Here is a 19,479-nt window from a genome sequence, read left to right as displayed (position 1 = left end):
TTTGTCTTTGGGGTACCCTCTTTAGCTATCTTTAAATAATAATGAGACTAAAATCGGCAGATGTATGCACAGTAGCTCTATCGTAGAGGAGATTAAGATAAAAGTGAGTATTTACAGAATACAACAACTACAATTTTTCGTGTATAGCCCAAAATCACACAAGAAATGCCTCAAAGGTCTTTAATGGGCCTTGTTTTTTGATAGCCCCCCAGCCTTGACTGCCTAGGAAGACAAGAAAATACTCCTCAAAACAGACTCTTGTAGGAAAAAAAAAATGTAAGAAATCTTGAAAAAGGCAATTTAGAGAGAGATCCCCTTCCAGGTAGTTTGGGCATGCAATGGGTGTCAAAAAATGGGGTAAATACAACACACAAAACAGAACAGAAGTAATCCTCTTCTCAGAGCTAGATGTCCAATCTGTCATTGCCACCTCAGAAAGAAAGCATTAATAAAATCAGATGCAAACAATAAAAATGTATTAGAAAGCTTGTATTTATGCTAATGAAAAATCATCAGATTTTTAGATACAGGGAATATATATTCAGACAATGATAGAAAATTTAAAGAGTGGAGAACAATTAAAAGGTTTCAGTGTATGACTAAGATTCAAATAACTGATATTTGACAACAGAGTCCACTTAATTATTAACAAGTTTAAAATAAAACATTCATTGTACAAACTACAAACAGTCACCCAGCTGGTTTGTTGTCGTTTTGGCTTTTCTCCCCAAACACTCCTTCATTTTTATCCACAGGGTCACGGATGTCATTATGTACTACCGATTTGGCAGAAGAGGGCCATCGAGAAGATCATTCCAAATATCTATAATGACAGACATGAAGGGAAATGAGAAATGCCAGTCATTTCAGATTGTATCAGATTTTACAAGTGAGTGTACACCAGAGAAATCGGGGTGGTCATTGTTGCAAACCCTAAGTGGGAGATAATTGGGAAGGATGTCATCAAGCGCCTACTTCACTAGGCTACATGTTCTGAAAATACTCTACACTCAGACCATTTCAGGTGTCATGGACATTAAGCATAGACTGGTACTCTAACTAAGATGGTTCACGGATCTTTACCTGGCCAGGAGGCCAGTTTAATTGAAGAACATGGGGTAGACCACTCACATGGACTATTTGCTCCCCAGAAACAACAAGTGTCAGTCTCCCTAGGCTATGTTGTCTGCATGGAAAACCACAGGGCAAGTTGGGAATTGCAGTCCTGTTAGACAATCCTTTTGGGTTCCATGGGTGTTGCCAGTGGGGGTTGCAGAGACAGACCATCCCTACTTTAAGAAACTTCCACCTGACCCAGAAGTGCTTCCAAAGTGTAGTGCTGTAACACCAAAAATACTCCCAGGTCTGGAATAAAAGGGCTCTGATGCCTCACCTCAGGGAGTCAGAGTCGGGAGGCGGAGGTTGAAGCTTACCTGAAGGAGTGGAAGGAGAAGAACAAAAAGGGGAAGAGAAGTGTATTTGGGTGGTGCTATAACTTATAGAAGGATGTTTGTCAAGGTATTATGAAAATAAAATTCACTTGCTTATACCTGGGACTTGTGTTGGTGTTTTTGAGGGTTTGGGGGCCCCCTACAGGGCATACAAGGTAAAATATTAACAATCTTCCCAGACAGCTTAGATCTGAAAATAATTCCGGATTCTATATTAGGAATAACTGTAGATGGGATAACATGGATTTAGGGAAAATCTCTTGTAATAATATAGACTACATCGGTCACATGAAGACTCATTTTCCTAATCCACCTTCAATGATTCAATGAAAACATGATGTCTTATACGACTTTCAAATGGAAGAAATTAAATTCTCTCTCTCTGGAATGTACAACTCACAGGCTATCATCAGTCTCCTATAAATGTCCTGGGTACAGTTACTTTCACTGTGAGTTACAAAGATAGAACCACTTCAGCAGTGTCTTTCTACATCACAACAGGTGGAGCTAACATCATGAGGCTTGATCTTTTCCTTGCTTTAAGATTTACAGTACCAGACTTTGAGGGATGCCAAATTTTGCAAGTTGTGGACTCCTTGCTACAGAGTTTTCCTGCCTTATTCACAGCTCTTGGCTGCATCATTGGCTTTGTCCACAAGCCGACGATTAACCCAGACATGGCCTCCAACGATTCAGCCCCTTCGTCAGGTTCTGCTGGCACTACAGTTAATGCTTCACCTTGGATATCAAATCTTGTTATGGCACAGAAAAAGAATGGCAAAATTTGTTTGTGTGCGGATTTGAGGGAAGTTAATAAAGCCATAATTCCTGATAAATATCCATTGCCTACAACAGAGGAGCTCACAACGCAGTTCCAGGGCTCAGCCGTTTTCACTAAATTGGACCTGGCACAGGGTTATTTACAAGTGTCCTTACATGCTGCTAGCCAGGATTTGACTGCTTTTGTTTCTCACTTGGGGGTTTTCAGGTTCACACGGATGGCTTTTGGATTAAGCTCAGCTCCAAGCTGTTTCCAAAAGATCATGTCACTACTACTGGCAAACATTCCTGGTGTGTCGATATATTTAGATGACATTGTGGTACATGGCCCCACACAAGGACAACATGATATTCATTTGCAGCAGGTACTGCACCAATTGGAGCAAAGCCATGCCACCTTAAATGTTGAAAAGTGTATTTTTTAGCACTCCAGAAATTGACTTTGTGGGGCACAAACTTACGCGCAATGGCATCTAGCCCTTGCTGTCTAATGTGGATGCTATACTAGCCTTGCCGGAGCCTAAATCAACTACTGAGTTGGCTTCATTTTTGGGTATGGCAAATTACTACCTTTGTTTTCTACCACATTATGCTGACAAAACAGTACCATTGAGGGCCCTTTTGAAAAAGGATGCTACATGGGTTTGGACTGCTGCTTGTACACAGGCAATTCATGACATCAAACAACAGCTCACAAGGCCACCGACACTAGCTCATTTCAGCCTAGCTGCCCCCACTCTGGTCACATGTGATGCCTCAGCTGTGGCATTGGGTGCTGTTCTATCCCAGATAGTTGATGGTGTGGAGCACCCAGTTGCTTTTGCCTCCCATGTCCTCACAGAAGCTGAACAGAAGTACTCTGTGGGAGAGAGAGAAGCACTGGCTTGCTTGTGGGCCTGTGAATGTTGGCATATTTATCTTTATGGCTGGCATTTTACCTTGGCACTGACCACCAGGCATTAACCACTCTTCTAGGCAAGGGGGGGTTCAGGTCACAAGCCACTCCGGCTCCTCAGGTGGGCAGATCGGTTAAACCAGTATAACTTTAAACTACACTTCACACCTGGCTATGAAAATACAGTTGCTGATTTACTTTCTAGGGCTGCTTCCTTATCCCTGCCTGTGGGTTTGGTCTCAGAGGAGGAGAGCGCCTGGATTCATATGCTGCAGGAAGCACTTAAGGGCACAGTGGCCATGGTGGAACTACGTCAGGCCTCCTGTGAGGATGAACTACTCTGTCTAATATGAAAATATTTTGTGGAAGGATGGCCAAAAGTTGTGGAGCCAGCACTTCTTCTCTTTTATCGGGTGCGAGTGGCTTGTTGGGATGAAGTATGTGTAGCATGGGGCTACCAAACCTTAATACCTGAATCTCTCCATTCAAGAGTACTCCACATGGCCCATGAGGGCCACTTGGGGATTGTGAAAGTAAAACTGTGCTGCAGGAACACGGTCTGGTGGCCAAATATTGACCGTGATGTGGAACTGCTGGTGAAAGACTGCTCAGCGTGTTTAGCGAGTGGCAAGACACTGAGGCCCACACCAGCTCCTTTGAGACCTGTGGCATGGCCGTTATCCCCTTGGGAAATACTTAGAAATAGATATTTGTGCGGAACTACATGGGGCTAAGGCTCATGCAAGGTAGTTTTTGGTTGTGCATGACTTGTATTCAAAATGGCCTCAGGCCATCATGTTGAGCTCCACCACAACACACTCTATCATACGCTCCCTAAACCACCTATTCAGTCAGTGGGGTTTACCAAGTGTTATTACAACAGACAACGGACCCCAGTTTTCATCAGCAGTGATTACTTCTTTTCTCAAAGACAATGGTATTAAACACATCAAAACAGCAGTGTATCACCCTGAAGCAATTGGTGGGGTGGAACGCCTGAACCGTAGACTGAAAGAGGGCATCAGAGTATACTTAATGGAAGGAAGGATTTTTGATGATGCTCTCCACCTAACTCTGCTGCACATACGAGCTTCCCTGCATGCTACTACAGGTGTCTCCACTGCTTCTTTAATGATAGGCCGGGAACTAAAGTTGCCTTTAACATGACTAGCGCCAAAATCCAAACCTGGTTATGCCCACAAAAGCAGCTCAAAATGTACTACAGTCACAGTATCAAATGAAACATAATTATGACAGGGTCAAACATGCAAAGTCACCCAGACTGGTTGTTTCAGATTGGGTAAGGGTAAAGCATGCAAATCGCAAGAACAAGCTACAGTCTTACTGGTCAGATCCCATTCAAATTCTAACACAACTGCCACTTTCCAGCTTATAGATGGGTCACGTTGGCATGCTAATCGTCTGTGTGCAGTGCCACCACCTTCATCAGCCAGCACTACACTTTTGGAGACTTTGGTCCTCACTTGACAGTGCCCCCCAACAGAAGCTAAATCTCTGGGGTCATCTTCCCAGACCCTTCCTGCTTCTTCACAAACTTATCATCAACTGCAATGGGCATGGGTTCCCCCGCATTGGCTCAGTGACTATGTAACGGAAGGTTATGGGGGAAAAGGGGGAAAATGTTATGTCCAGATTTGAACCCTGTGTTTCTTTAAGAGTTTGTACATAGTTGATTTACTTAAAGACAAGGCAGGATGGGAATAAAGAGGGTGTGGTGAACTGGTGGTTTGTGTGAATAAGAAAGTTGAAATAAAAAAAGTAAGAAAATGTTTGGGAAAAACCCGTGTGTGACGAGTTTTTGTGTCTGGATACAACAACTACCCCTAACCTTGACACTACATTCTTGTGTTTCTTTGTTTCCCTCAATACAGCTAGGTGGGATCTGTACACTGATTCAAGTCTAAGAGCCCTGATCTTCCTAAGCCTCCGTGATTTTCATGAGAAAGTATTTTAAAAAATTATAAAATTGTGTAAAATTGTTCAAATTCAGTATCTAATTTTGATTATGCTTGTTTTTATCAGACAAAAACAAAACTAGATAGTAAACCATGTAGTGTAGTAAGTTTCCACTAACATTAAACTCATATCCAAATCTGTCTGATTGTGACACAAAACTGAACTCCATACCATAATCACTAACTAAAACTGAAACTAATAGATACAAAAAATAAAATAGAAATGTCTTTGTGAAATAAAAACTAAACTAAAACTAAAAATACACGATGAAGGAAAACTAAAACTAAACTGAATTTCCAAGTAAGGTCAGAAAAAATATAACAATAAAAACTAATATAAAAAGACAAAACAATAATAACCATACGCCTAGTTTGCCTATGTGGTAGAGCTGGCCCTGGCACCACTACAGAGAAGAGCGATCAGACTGATTCAAGACTGAGAGGTGTAAGTTATGAGGAAAGACAAGAATGGCTGATCTAACTCTTTCAAATTGGTGAAGCATTCCAAGAGGCCAGCAGAAGCTATGCACTAAATAAAAACAAACAAAAAAAAAAAAAGAAACAAATGTGTACCATTAAAGCTGCCAGTCCAAACGGTATTCCAAGGACGATCATTTTGATTTTCTTCTGTTCATTTTTAACATCGTCTCTGTAAATCTGTCAAAAGGTGGGAGAGATATTCAAAAAATGTGTGATCCTTAGCATTGCACATAATATCAATCTATCTATCTATCTATCATATAGTGTCTTTCACATCTATCTATCTATCTATCATATAGTGTCTTTCACATCTATCTATCTATCTATCTATCTATCTATTACATAGTGTCTATCTATCTATCTATCTATCTATCTATCTATTACATAGTGTCTATCTATCTATCTATCTATCTATCTATAGTGCCTTTCACATCTGTCTATCTATAAACAGAGAAAGAGAGAACCATAGAAAGAGCGATCATCTTTTGTAGTGAATGCCATCACAGGATGCAATGATACTGTCTTATTTCACTGAAGTGGTGCAGGTCAGACATGTACTTTCTGCATTCATGAAAATTGTCTGATTTTAAAAAGATGAGCTTCTCAATAAAAGCTGAAATGCATGCTACCTCAGAGATTATATAAAAGCATGTGGTGAACGTCCATTAGGAAGTCACTCTATATTGGCACAGTAAGTGTTTTTCTGTGAGTGTATGAGTGATAAATTGGTGACACATGATGGGCATCAACTTGTTAGATAATTGTTATCATATTTATCTGTTGCTTTGGAGGTGCAGGGTGAGAAAAACATTATATGCTACAACATAAACAAATTGTTATTCAATATGGCTGCAATCAACAGCCAACCATTGATGACACATATTGTTTAGAGTTCAGAGATTGACCATATTTAACAGCAAAGGACTAAAATAATGTTTTTGTTTAAACAAGACAGTAAAATATGTGTTTCAGGAGCTCTGTCTTAAACATGCAACAGAACAGAAGTTTGGAATATGTACTGAAAGTCATTACAATTTGTTTTGTTTTTGTTTTTCCATTTAATAAGGAATACTTGTGCCATTAGAATAATAACAAGATCAGTGTGTATTCTTTGCTTTAAACTTATATTTGTAATATTACATTTTGAAATGAAGAACAAAACCATCCAATATAATAATAATAATAATAATAATAATAATAATAATAATAATAATAATAAACAGAGTAGCATAGGAGACACAAGCAAGACAAAATAAGCATAAATGATTCACATGATGACATGTCAGTAACTGTAACCTTTAATTTAATATAATTTAACCTTCTAATTTAATATAATGACTAAATAAATGTGCTAACGTTAAAACTTGTGTTAAAAATTCTAAATTTACTTTCACCGGCAGCAAAAATTCACCTGTTAGGCTGACAGATCACATACACACGTGAGATTGTAAGCAGCCTGTAATGTCTTACACACTTAAATGTAGCCATCATGGACATCTCAGCTCAGTTTTACCTGTCTGACTGTTCTCTGTCATCACTCTGGGTTGGCCCCCTGTCTCCATCTTTAGGATTGGGGGTATCAAATGATCCAAAGCCCCTCGTTGATGAAACATCTTTGATGGATGCAGGGTTTATTTCTGCTTTGTGCCAAATTCATCAGACTTTGATACAGATTAAGTGAGTCTCATATCAGGTGTATGGATGAATATATCAAGTGGACCTTTGTCTTATATGAAACCTGTTTAATCTAGTTGACATGCTGAATGTTAAAATTTTACTTGTAAATGAAGTACAGTGTTTGCCAGGATCAGTATGGAACCAAGTGGAGCTAGAATGATGAAGAGATCAGCGCTCCATGAGCTGGGTCTTATTTTCCATTTTCCTGCAGTTCTGCCAAGGTGCTTATTGTATCCTCTGTTCAGTTTGAGAGGTCATGCTCCCAAGGAGGGTTCTGGGGGTTTCTGCCCGATGCTCCTGCTGTCCATTAATTGGATTAGGAAGGATCGGTAATGGAAGGACAGACACCTTTGAATGTTCAATTCGTCCATTATTGAACCAGCTTAATTCATTGAATATTAAATTCAATGTAATTTTAAAAATTCCTGTTGGATATGTTGGTTAACAAGATCCACATTCTGACAAATGCTGGCTCTTTAGTGGTATTTTATGGTTCTTTATTGGGTTGTATGCTTCCTCATATAGCCATTACTTGACAAAGCACCATTCCATTCTGAGAAGGGTTCTCTTCAAATGAAGCTGGTTATTTTTGCTTTGTAAAACTTCCTAATACATAGCATATGAAAATAAAAAACACCCTGAAAGCTTGAATGTGCATGTAGATTACCTAGCAGGATACTGACAGATTTAGAAAACCTAAACTTAACCTGACCTGTGTTATTGTGTATTCTGTAGCAAGCGTCCTTTTAAATTCTGACCTGTTTGTATTATACAGTACAAATCTGTTATCATCTATTCAAGGTTATTTCCTGAGTGGAACATTTTACAGGTTTAATAAATAAAGGTAATTTTTGGACCATCATGTGGGTGGGTCTTTTGGAAACCAAAAATAGTTCCCCAATTTGCTATCACTCTGAAGAACCACCTTTACTTTTATGAGTGCTTTTGGTAAAATGAGCATTAATGAAGCTAAAGGGCTGTGGAGAATGGCACCCTCTAAATGCAGTCTCTCTTTCCTGTGGTTTGGTTGTGATGATAATAGGATGCTTGCTTTATTTTCAGAACACATCTTCCTTAGGAAGGCTCTTGGTACTTCACCAGTCAATGCCTCACCTTATCTGTTTCCCACAGCTATATGAAGAACTGCTTGGTTTTAACGTAAGGGTCTCCAAGATCAGGGATTTAAAACCTCTGAAGCCCAAACCAAATGCCTCCCGGCCAAATCATGCCACTGCCCTAAATGTTGTATGCGTTCTTATGTGACACATTCTCGTCTTCAGGAAGAGTGCTTTATTCTGTAATCTTTGTATTTAGCAACTGTAACACATGTTTAACAAACAGATCTCAACTTAATATTGCAGTCCCACTCACGGAAATATAAAGTTCTTAGCAGTACAGTCGTAAGAACTGGGGGGATATAGTTAAGTGGGTTAAATATAGTACTTTATTGTTTTAAACATTTTGACAGTGATTATGAGTATTGCCCTCAGGTTGTTTTAGAGTGTTTAATATTTGATTAATTCATCTTGATGACTATTGTCTTTTGGCAATTAAAGTATCTGAAACACAGGACGATATTGGATAATAAGGGAGTGCAGGCTGTAAAATCTGGGATGTTCAAATTAAGGTATTTTATCAGGACAAGAGGGGAAAGGATCGCGATTTCTGAGGGAGTTGTCGTAAACTAGACGGGCAGCATTTGGAAGCCATGTGTCCTTTCATGCGCTAGAAGTAAATCTGAAGCAGCGCGAACGACCTGTACAAGCGCGTGAAGTGAGAACCAAGGAACGTGGTGCGTCATTGAGTCCTGATGACGTCAGCGTAGGCAGCTGCAGAGATCAATCTCATATTGTTAATAATTGGACTTATTTTTTGTTTGATTGATGTGTAGCTGCAACAACATGATTCACGTAAGTCTTGCACTAGTAATAACCTGATTTGCTGAAGTGGAATTTGAATGACATTTATCCCACCCCCAGAGATCCACCCATTTTACTTCAGGCTGCAGCAATACCTATGGTAGTTGGAGAAAGCAGCGTGACAACTCTACGGCTTTTCAAGCTGAACAGACGTGGCTTTCAGTGTGTGGAGGCTTAAAGGAGAATGGAAAGAGATGGGTGAGCATTTGCACCACATCAAGTTAAGTTTTGGCTTTTTTTTTTGCTATCATGTATTGGGTTGCTGTGGGAAGTTGTAAGCTTCTAATCAAACCAACGGACGTTGACTTTCTTGTTTAAAGATAAAATTATAGAAAATTAAAACCCCTGTAGAGCTGTCTCCAGTATTTTTTATTAGGCACATTTGGTTTATGCCGTTTGCGTGTGTGTGTGTATTTTACCCCCTTCTCTTTTGATTTCATGTATTGATTGTTGTGCACTTTTTGGTTGTAGTGAATTGTTGAGTAGAAGACGCTTGTATTGATTTAACTAGAAATCGCTAATTTAACACTTTAATTGTAATGTTCCTATTTTAATAGAGGAACATTGATCTTTTTTTCATCCAACTGTGAACAGTGTGTTTGGTTGCACCAACCAATGGTTATTTTTGCTGTCTCCTTTGGTGGAACTTGCACTTTTGCGCAACAATGTTCTCAGGGGGTAAAAAATAATTGATAGTCACTGCCGCTTATTTGTAGATGTCTTCCTCTACGAGCTAAAAATTTCATTGACCCTCCATTCCAAGGCTGTGAATTAAAAGTGCTATTTGACATTGCACCACAATAGTTTGTACGTAATTCTCAAAACTATGAAACCACACCATAAATTGCATACGAGGAACACCAGGTGTCATGAGATAAGGAGCAAGCGCGTTCAGATTCGCAGCCATCATTGCCAACATTTTGTATGCAATCAATTACACAAATAGAAAAATGATCCAATATTTTAGGTCTTCTTTCCCAGTTCCTCCTGTCCACACGTTTGAAGCTCCACCCTGTAGGGGCCCGTGGTCACCGCCAGGGGGCGCCCCTATGTCTTTGGAGTCCTGGACCTCAGAAGTGCTGGGGGGGGGAAGAGGAGCAGGGACACCCAGAGTGCTTCCGGGATGCAGCCGACACTTCCGCCACACTGGGGCGTGTCGGTGGAAGATTGCCGGGACACACCTGGAGCACATCTGGGGGACCATAAAAGGGGCCGTCTCCTTCCATTCAATGGCTGGAGCCGGGAGGAGAAGGACAGAGCTGGGTGGAGGAGGCAAAGAGGCGGCCTGAAGAGAGTGACCAGGACTTTGGGGACTTTTGGGGTTGTTGTGTGCACTTTTGTAAATATGGACTTTGTAAATAAACGTGCGTGGGGTGATTGAAACGTGTCTGCCTGTCTGTGTCCGGGTCATGTTCCACAACACATACACACTTACATTGACTTTTATATATAGAGATTTCAACATTTATGGATCAAAAGTTATTCAGTTAATGCTTATTTTTTGCTTACTTATAACTTAACACTTAAAAGCTTCCTCCTGCTTTTTTAAAATCTCTGTGGTGCCCCGTTTTCTTTTGGCACCCTAAGCTTGTGCTTATTTTGCTTGATATGAGGGACATTCAAAAAGTTTCCACACTTCTTTCTAACTTTATCTATTAAGAATTTCAAAAACAAATTACATCACTTATAGTCCTCTTCCTTTGTGGTACAATTTTCCCAGCATCGTAACAACTTTTTAATGCTCAATTACTACTCCTCCTGCCTTCACAGTTTCCAACGAAAATATAAAAGTGCGCAAACTTTTTGAACGTCCCTCGTGCTTATTTACAGGACTATCTTAATTATTATTATCGTAGATGGTGGAAAGTATCTGCATGTATCCACACATTTATTTTCTGTTGGCAGCACAGAATAATTACCATTGATTTGTAGTGTTTTATTTTCCCAATTTTTTCGCATCTCTGCATTATTTTGAATTGCTCAGTCATTTAGCTTTTGTAAAATGCATTTGTGAGCATTCTGTAGAAAGCCATTCTTGCCTATTTTGTTCTTAATTCTTCATCACCTTCATTTTGAGATTCCCTAACAAATCCTGTTGACGTTATATGATGCATGTGACGCCGTTATGTCATGTAATATGATGACAACCACTTCCTAGCTTCTGAGTTTTAGGATTAATGAACATCTAAACTCTTTAAAGGTCGTACTGTTTTGGCATTGAAAATACCAACAATGTGAAGAAATTATTTCTTTTTGTTTTTGATACAAATCTCTTTGATTTTGTTTTATATAAAAACAATCAAGTTGGTCAGAGACACTTTTTCAGTCTCTTATTTATTTCCTTCCCTGATTTGTTTTATTTTGTCCAGTCACCTTTTCTTGTGTTACAAGCACATCGATAGCAATATAGCCACCACCAGAAGAAGTCAAACAAAATCGTGTCACAACATAAAAGTAAGTATTTTAAAATGATAATTCCATAATGCCATAAAAATGCAATACAAGACATTGTCTAGTTTCAGTACTTGGTAGAAATGCTTTAAAATTTTTGTTCGTTAATTTTTTTGTCTGTTTTGTTCTTAATTCTTCCTCACCTTCATTTCTCCTTCTTTTATTATGCATGCATTTAGTCCTTTCCTATAAATAACTCTAATTATTTCAAAAAAGTGATTATTTATTGACAATAGGAAGGGTTTTAATGGTCATGAACTTTCTGGTTTCAACCAAATCATAAAAAAAAAAAAGGGCTAAAGACTAAAGAGAAGGGCCAGTCTGGATTTTGGTGCTATGAACGATTCCAGTCTGTGTTCTAATTGGTTTTCAAATTAAAAGAAAGTGGTAGAGATGCAAAAACACTTATAGGGATGTAACAGGAGAATATTTACATGTTGTTTGGATCAGAAGAGTGAGGTGTAGTGGTTAAGGCTTTGGACTTCAAACCCAGAGGTTGTGGGTTCAAATCCCAATATTGTGTGACCCTAATCAAGTCACTTGTGTGTGCTCCAATTGGAAAACTAAAAGAAATGTAACCAATTGTATTCAGATGTTATAAGTTGCTTTGGATAAAGGTGTCAGCCAAATAATGAAATGTAAAACACAGAGACATAACTGGCCAACACAACAAGGCTGAATCCTGAGAAAAGCCAAAATCTAAACCCTGAAAGAATATGTCAAGAATATAGTGACTCCTTTATTCATTTTAATTTGCTAAGTCTAATCTTCTTATTTTAAACTTCTAAATTCTGGCGACCATCTTGTATATCATGGCTGACATGATGTCACAGGTCAGATGGCCCATGCAACACGTAACTAGCACTACATGCATTCATGCTCACTGATTGACAAAGTAGGACTAAGAACTAACAAAAAACAGCAGAAGGCAAGTGAGGATAGTCAGTGCAACATTGTGAATGAACCTTTTAAATAAAAACAAAACTCCACTTTGTGTCGTGCCACGAGTCTTATGACTGGTCACTGGAAACATGTGAATAGCAACAGGAGCATCGTGGCCTTGAGACAGCAACAAAGCAATGCAAGACAAGAAGTGTACCTCAGGTTTGTTTAATGCTCCCATGATTCCTACAGCAACGAAGAGCAAAAAGATGATCATCAATCCACTGAAGAACTGCAAGAAACAAAAAAATAAATAAATAATTTATACATACTTGACTGCCTACTAACATGGATGGCCTTGATTAACTTTTGAAGCATCTTTCGGTTTGCCTTTGCATTTTCTATACAGTATGTGGCTTTGCACAAAATATTTCTTTTTAAATGAGGTGTAAAGGCCATTAATAGCAGTAATAACAATAATGATGGTGATAGTTTTTAATGCATAGCACACTTTTATATGCTCAAAGTAATATTTAAAAGGTTACAATAGAAAAAGGAGTGCAAAAAAGCTCAACAAGTTACAGTAGATAGATGTCAGTGTCAAATCATTAAACAAATGAAAGACAAATTAAAATTCATTAATTAATTAAATCTGCCTCGCAGTTAGGAGACTCGGGTTCTCTTCCTGGGTTCTCCGTGTGTGGAGTTTGCATGTTCTCCCCGTGTCTGTGTGGGTTTCCTCCCACAGTCCAAAGACATGCAGGTTAGGTGGATTGGCGATTCTAAATTGTCCCTAGTGTGTGCCTGGTGTGTGGATGTGTGTGTCCTGCGGTGGGCTGGCGCCCTGCCCGGGGTTTGTTTCCTGCCTTGCACCCTGTGTTGGTTGGGATTGGCAGCAGACCCCTGTGACCCTGTAGTTAGGATATAGCTGGGTTGGATAATGGATGGATAATTAATTCAATTAAAGAACAATAAGCAGGAGTAAAAACACATTCCAAAAAAATACAAAGTGTTTGAAGAAAAAAAACACAATTTGTGATCCTGCATGTCATCATGAAGAGCCGGACAGCTCCAAGTGCATCATTACAGTTATGGGCCTCCATAGTTTGTCTGTTTGTGCAGCCTAAGAGAAAGTCGACACTACGGACAATGTAGCAGCAATCCTTACACTTTAAGCCCCCTTCAGTTAAGACATACCAACAGCAGCATGCAGCGGCTTTCTTGGACAGCTCCACAACACCCAAGAAACCCCAGCACTGTGATGATGGCTCCGATTCCAATCATCAAATTTGAAACAAGGATGAAAGAGTCATCGATCTAGAAGTGAAAGAGTTCCATGGTTAAAAAACAATTCACTAGACTGTCACCTTTTCACCTTGAGCAAGTGGGACACATTTAAATTGTTGTATACTTCCTCATGCACTAAGATGAAGGTGGCCTTGAACATCAGCTACACAAGATACAACCTACAAATGCTGCCTTTAAGCAGGTACTCTGAAATTTTCACCAGTGTTTGTACGGAGTGGTGGCTCTGAGGTTAGGGATCTGCACTGGCAATCAGAAGATTGGCGGTTCAAATCCTGTAAAGCCCAGAAGTGAATCTACTCCGCTGGGCCCTTGAGCAAGGCCCTTAACCTGCCATTACTCTGTCCTGGGTATGACGTTAATCTGCATCCAGCCCTGCAAGTAGGCCCTCCGAACCTCCAGGGAATACTTTAGGATTGGTGGCTGAATTGGCACTTTAGCCACCATAAAAAAACCTCGCATTCCATCTGAACTAGTGTGGTGCTGAGGTGTCACCCATTGCATGGCTACACTCGGGTCCTAATCTGGGATCCTGAGCTGGTTTGTCATGTGGTGGGTGCGACAATGCGCTGTATCAGCGCATGCTTCAAAACCTCTCTAGTATTTCCATAGACATAGGCCAGGATTCTTAACCACGTAGTCCATGATAGACATGTAAATAAAGTTTGGTGAAGCAGAAGGAGGGGCAGTCGATCGTTGGGGAGGGGGAGTCCTGTGCACTTCAAAAGAAAAAACAAAGAACGACATTTCAGATCAAAGTTGATGTCTTTGTTTAAAAGTGCTGTGATTGTATTACAATTTGAATAGAATAAAGAGAAGAGAGAAGGAAATGATTCTGTTATGGGCGTGAAAAGAGCAAGAGAAAGTGGGCTGGAGTGGAAAACTCTGAGGCTGGATGAACAGGAGAGAAGAACACAGGATTGTATATCCTGCAAAAACAAAAACTGGAAGAACTGCACAACATCGATTTATATTTTCTTTGTATTCTTCAATGTTGTGCCTACTTTATGCAAGCGAAGGGACATTGCTCAATGGCTTTAGCTGTACTGTTTGTAACCAGCGTCTCAGGTCTGCAGCAGTAGGACAGAAAACTGCTGCCATTATAAAGTGGGCCCACAAAGAAGAGGGGAAATAATATGAACTAAGTGTCCAAATATGTAAAGGAAGTTATTAGAAAATTCTGGAATATTAAACAATATTGAAGTGTGCTGTCAGGTAAAGTGGTGTAAACAGTTTTAACATTGGGTTCTGTTCCTTACACAGTAATTCTACATTTAACTGAACGTGTAAAGTTCTTTCTTCAGACTCTGGTATCACATAACTCTTAAATGTTAACTGCTCTAATGAGAACTCTAGTCACAGTCTTACCTTTTGCAATCGGAGCCATATAGAAATTCCAAAAATGATGCTCCCAGCAATCTACAGGAATAAAAATTGAAACATGTTTAAAACCTTATTTCATCACTTTTTCATTTTTGCCATTTGTTTTTCCTAATTTATAGGGCAGATGGTGGACTCATGGAAGTCCAGTTTGGGAATGTCTTTCCTAATCAACCATTCTAACAAGATTGATAAACTTCCATTCTAAGAAACTAAATCTATTGTGGCATAACTGATTAACCAGTTGTAAAATGTGTGCCTGCATCTCAGTATTATAGTGCATTAATGGTGGGAACTAAACCTTTGAACCTTTACACTTGTTGATTAATAGCAGAGTTTTCAAGGTAACACAGAACAGTTGGAGTATTTGAGGCACTGTGCTTGGTCAGTGTTAGAACTTTGACAATAGCATTTGGAACCATTCATGTAGTGGCACAAGTGCTGAGTTCGGCTCTCCTAAATCCTTCAGCTTGATATCTGGCCTGGTCACTCTCAACAAGTTTGTGTTAGTTGTGTATATTTTCCTCCCACATTCCGGACACGCTCATTTAAGGCTCTTTGGTGACTCTCATTTTGCCAAGCCAATAATAAGAAGCTTCTCGCTTTCTCTTATTCTTCTAGTGCTACATCACAGGAGGCATGCGCATCAGTGGGATTCAAACAACGCCATTCCAGCCGGACAATGGCAGAGCAGTCTTTTCACTCTTACATGGGACCCGCCGCGACACTCCCCAGAAGCCCCCCCATGTAGTCAGCGAAGACGTCCCTCTGCACTTTCTAAATGTAAAAATAAAAGGCGAGCTTTATTTCTTTATAGGGGGCTCTGCCCCCTGCTTGCTTCACTCGCCAACCCCCGGGCGGACACTATGCACCAGCCACTTTGCATCTCTGCCGTTAGCATATGGATAAGCAGATGTACAATTTAAAAAGATTGTTATTTTCATGGGAACTGTTAAATATGCATAATAGAACTGACTATTTTACATTACAGCGAGTAATTAACCGTAGTAAAATAGTAAAACATAATAAATTGAAATAAAATTGTTTCATGTTGCGTTACTATCATCGCTGACATTTCGTCACATGTTGGTTTATTATATATCCGACCATGATCTTTCTGATTCATATAGAAATCCAAGAAAATGTCTTTGTCTGTGTTTTGCAGATACATTTTGTGTAAAGCGCGATACCTTTGGACATATAGATTTGTATTCATTATTGGCTGTAAAATTTCTAATATGTCCGATCGTTTAGCTCTGTTGATTTCATGTTGCATTGCTTCTCCATGACCGTAGTACTAGGTTGTTGTACCGTGTTAGCCATTATGAATGTAGAGAAAAGCCAAGCAAAATGACACCTTTTATTGGCTAACTAAAAAGATTACAATATGCAAGCTTTCGAGGCAACTCAGGCCCCTTCTTCAGGCAAAATGTAATACAGAAACTGAAGTTTCCTGTGTTTATACATTGTTCTTCTATCTCCTGTTAAATTAATCTTAGCCTGAATGAACCTATTAATTTTTTACATTTAAGAGTTTTCATTCAAAAATTTACCATTGTTGTTTCTTGTCCTAGTGTGTGGATATAAACACAGGAAACTTCAGTTTCTGTATTACATCTTGACTGAAGAAGGGGCCTGAGTTGCCTCGAAAGCTTGCATATTGTAATCTTTTTAGTTAGCCAATAAAAGGTGTCATTTTGCTTGGCTTTTCTCTTCTCCATGACCATAAATTTTTTTTTTTTTTTTTACAAGATGGCGCCGACTGTTGAGGCACGCCGTCAGCCGCTCTGGCTTTTTTGTTTCTTATTAGTCCTGCTTTTTCCTCGGCTTACCTGTTCCTGTGATGCTCTTCTTGACTCGATCATTTCTTATGATCGCCTCACCCTTCTGGCTCTTCGAACGAGTGTGGGGATTTCTCAACATCTGACCCCTGAGTTCAGTCAAGCCTTTGGCCGACTGTTTGAGGAAGTCCCAGCTTTCCTCATCACTGCCTACGGCTTGGCCGGTCGCCGATGGAAACGCCGCCGCCGGGGTAAGCGCGGTGGCATCAGGGCTCGGCTCCGAGCTTCCCGGATCCTCTCTAGGAACAACTCTCCAGGCTCCCAACATGAGGTAATGTTGCCGGAATGCCATTTGCCCTCGGACGCTCCGATGTACCTCCCTGCCTCGCTCCGTCACCGCCGCCGGGGGGTGAACTTTAACAACCTACGCCGTATCATGACAATATCAACCGCCACGGCTGGTACGTCTCTGTTGACGTCCTCCCAGCCGGTTCGTTTCGCGCTGATAAATGCCAGATCGGTCGTGAACAAAACTTTCATCCTGAAAGACTTTTTTCTTTCTAATGGCCTGGATTTTTTATGTACCGCTGAAACCTGGTTTTACCGGCGAGACGCCCCACTCACTGAAGTTTTGCCTCCGGGATGTTCCTTTATCAACACGCCGAGGCGCAGCGCGCGGCGGTGGCTTATTGACCTTATTTAAATCTGATTTTATTTGCAACCGCCCTTCCTTTCCCCTTTCATTTTCCCCTTCAACTTTTGAGCTCAGTATGTTTGAACTAGTCTGCTCACCACCGCTGCTGTGCACACTCATTTATCGCCCTCCAAAATACAATAAGAACTTTTTAGATGAATTTGCAGCTTTCCTGGCTGATATTACCTGCAGATATGATCGCTTCCTTTGTTTGGGTGATTTTAATGTCCATGTCTGCTGTCCCCTTAATCCTCTAGCAAAAGACTTTCTGGACATTATTGACTCCTTTGGTCTCTCTCAACTAGTGAACAGACCAACACATGGACAGGTTCACACACTGGACCTGGTTCTTTCTCGCGGTCTCAGAATCAGTGACTTGGACATTCTACCTCCCAGCTTTTCTGATCACTCGCCTGTTCTGTTTAATCTGGATTTGGTCTCTGTTGAGCATGGTAAATCCACCACCACTCGTCCCTCCGTGTCATTCCCCTCTGCTGCTGAAGATTTTACAGCTGCTTTTCACCAATCTCCACATCATGTGAATCCACGGATGCTGATGTTTTATTGCAAACTTTCCACACTTCCTGCTGTTCTGTGATGGATGTCGTAGCCCCACTCAAACGGAGACAATCCAAAGTCAAGCATGACCCATGGCTAAATGAACAAACTCGCTCCATCAGGCAAAACTGTAGGCGGCTAGAACGTAAATGGAGGAAAGATGGTCTCACTGTTACCTTCGACTGCATGAGTGACGCGTGGTCCCAATACCAGAGAGCGGTCAGAGGTGCAAGGAACCGTTTTTTCGCTGACATCATCTCAAAAAACTCTGGCGATCAACGTGTCTTATACAAAACACTAAATGCTGTCCTCTCTCCAGCCGTAACTGTTTTCTCTGCTGCCTCCACTGCTCTTTGTAATCAGATCCTCACGTTTTTCTGGATAAGGTCACGAACATTAGATCCCAGATCTCCATTTCTTCTTCTGGCTCTGTTGATTTAGCGCTCCTGCACGGTTCCCTCACCAGATTTGAACCTATTTCGCTCCCCATCTGGAAAAATCGTTGCCTCAATGAAGCCTTCGGGCTCTCCGGACGATGTGGTGCCGTCCAGACTGCTGAAAGATGTGTTTCCTGTGATTCGATATGATGTCCTAAAGATCATAACTAGTAGTCTATCCTCGGCTATAGTTCCTCATGCTTTCAAACACGCAGTTGTACATCCAATTGTGAAAAAACCTGATCTTGACCCTGCCATTCTTTCCAATCTTCGTCCAATCTCCAAGCTACCTTTCTTGTCAAAATACTAGAAAAGTAGTTTATGAGCAATTAACTCATCACCTACAGGACCATCAGGTAATGGATCTTTTTCAGTCAGGCTTTAGGCCCCAACACAGCACAGAAACCGCGCATTTACGTGTCCTAAATGACGTCCTTTTGGCATTGGACCAGGATTCCACGTGGTTATGGTTCTTCTCGACTTATCTGCTGCTTTCGACACAATCGACCACGACATCATGATCTCCCGACTCGAATCCTGGGCTGGTGTATCTGGCTTAGCCCTCGACTGGTTCAGGTCATATTTCTGCAACAGGACTCTCAGAATCAGTCCCACTCCCATGTGGGGTTCCCCAGGGTTCCATTTTAGGGCCACTACTTTTTTCTGTCTACATCCTGCCTTTAGGTGCAATTTTTAGAAAGCATGCAATTTCATATCACCTATATGCTGACGACTGCCAAATTTATTTCTCCCTCAAGCCAACTGACTCCACCAAACCTCTCCTCGACTGCCTATCTGACATTAAGGACTGGC

General features: G+C 40.5%; 1 protein-coding gene across 1 annotated transcript; it reads right to left on the bottom strand.

Moving 5' to 3' along the window:
• Positions 1-541: 541 nt before the first annotated feature.
• Positions 542-17,613, bottom strand: LOC120534384 (tetraspanin-8-like). The gene is made up of 6 exons (XM_039761932.1): positions 17,602-17,613; positions 15,185-15,235; positions 13,709-13,828; positions 12,729-12,803; positions 5,676-5,759; positions 542-823 (listed from the first exon to the last, which is right to left on the bottom strand). Exons 3-6 carry the CDS (start codon positions 13,793-13,795, stop codon positions 770-772), a joined length of 300 nt encoding a protein of 99 aa, XP_039617866.1. The 5' UTR covers positions 13,796-13,828; positions 15,185-15,235; positions 17,602-17,613; the 3' UTR covers positions 542-769.
• Between the last annotated feature and the right edge of the window lie 1,866 nt (positions 17,614-19,479).

The sequence above is a fragment of the Polypterus senegalus genome, chromosome 8 (assembly GCF_016835505.1).
Source record: "Polypterus senegalus isolate Bchr_013 chromosome 8, ASM1683550v1, whole genome shotgun sequence".
Lineage (NCBI taxonomy): Eukaryota > Metazoa > Chordata > Cladistia > Polypteriformes > Polypteridae > Polypterus > Polypterus senegalus.
Note: the sequence above shows the minus strand (reverse complement) of the source record. Positions and strands in the feature narration are given on the sequence as shown.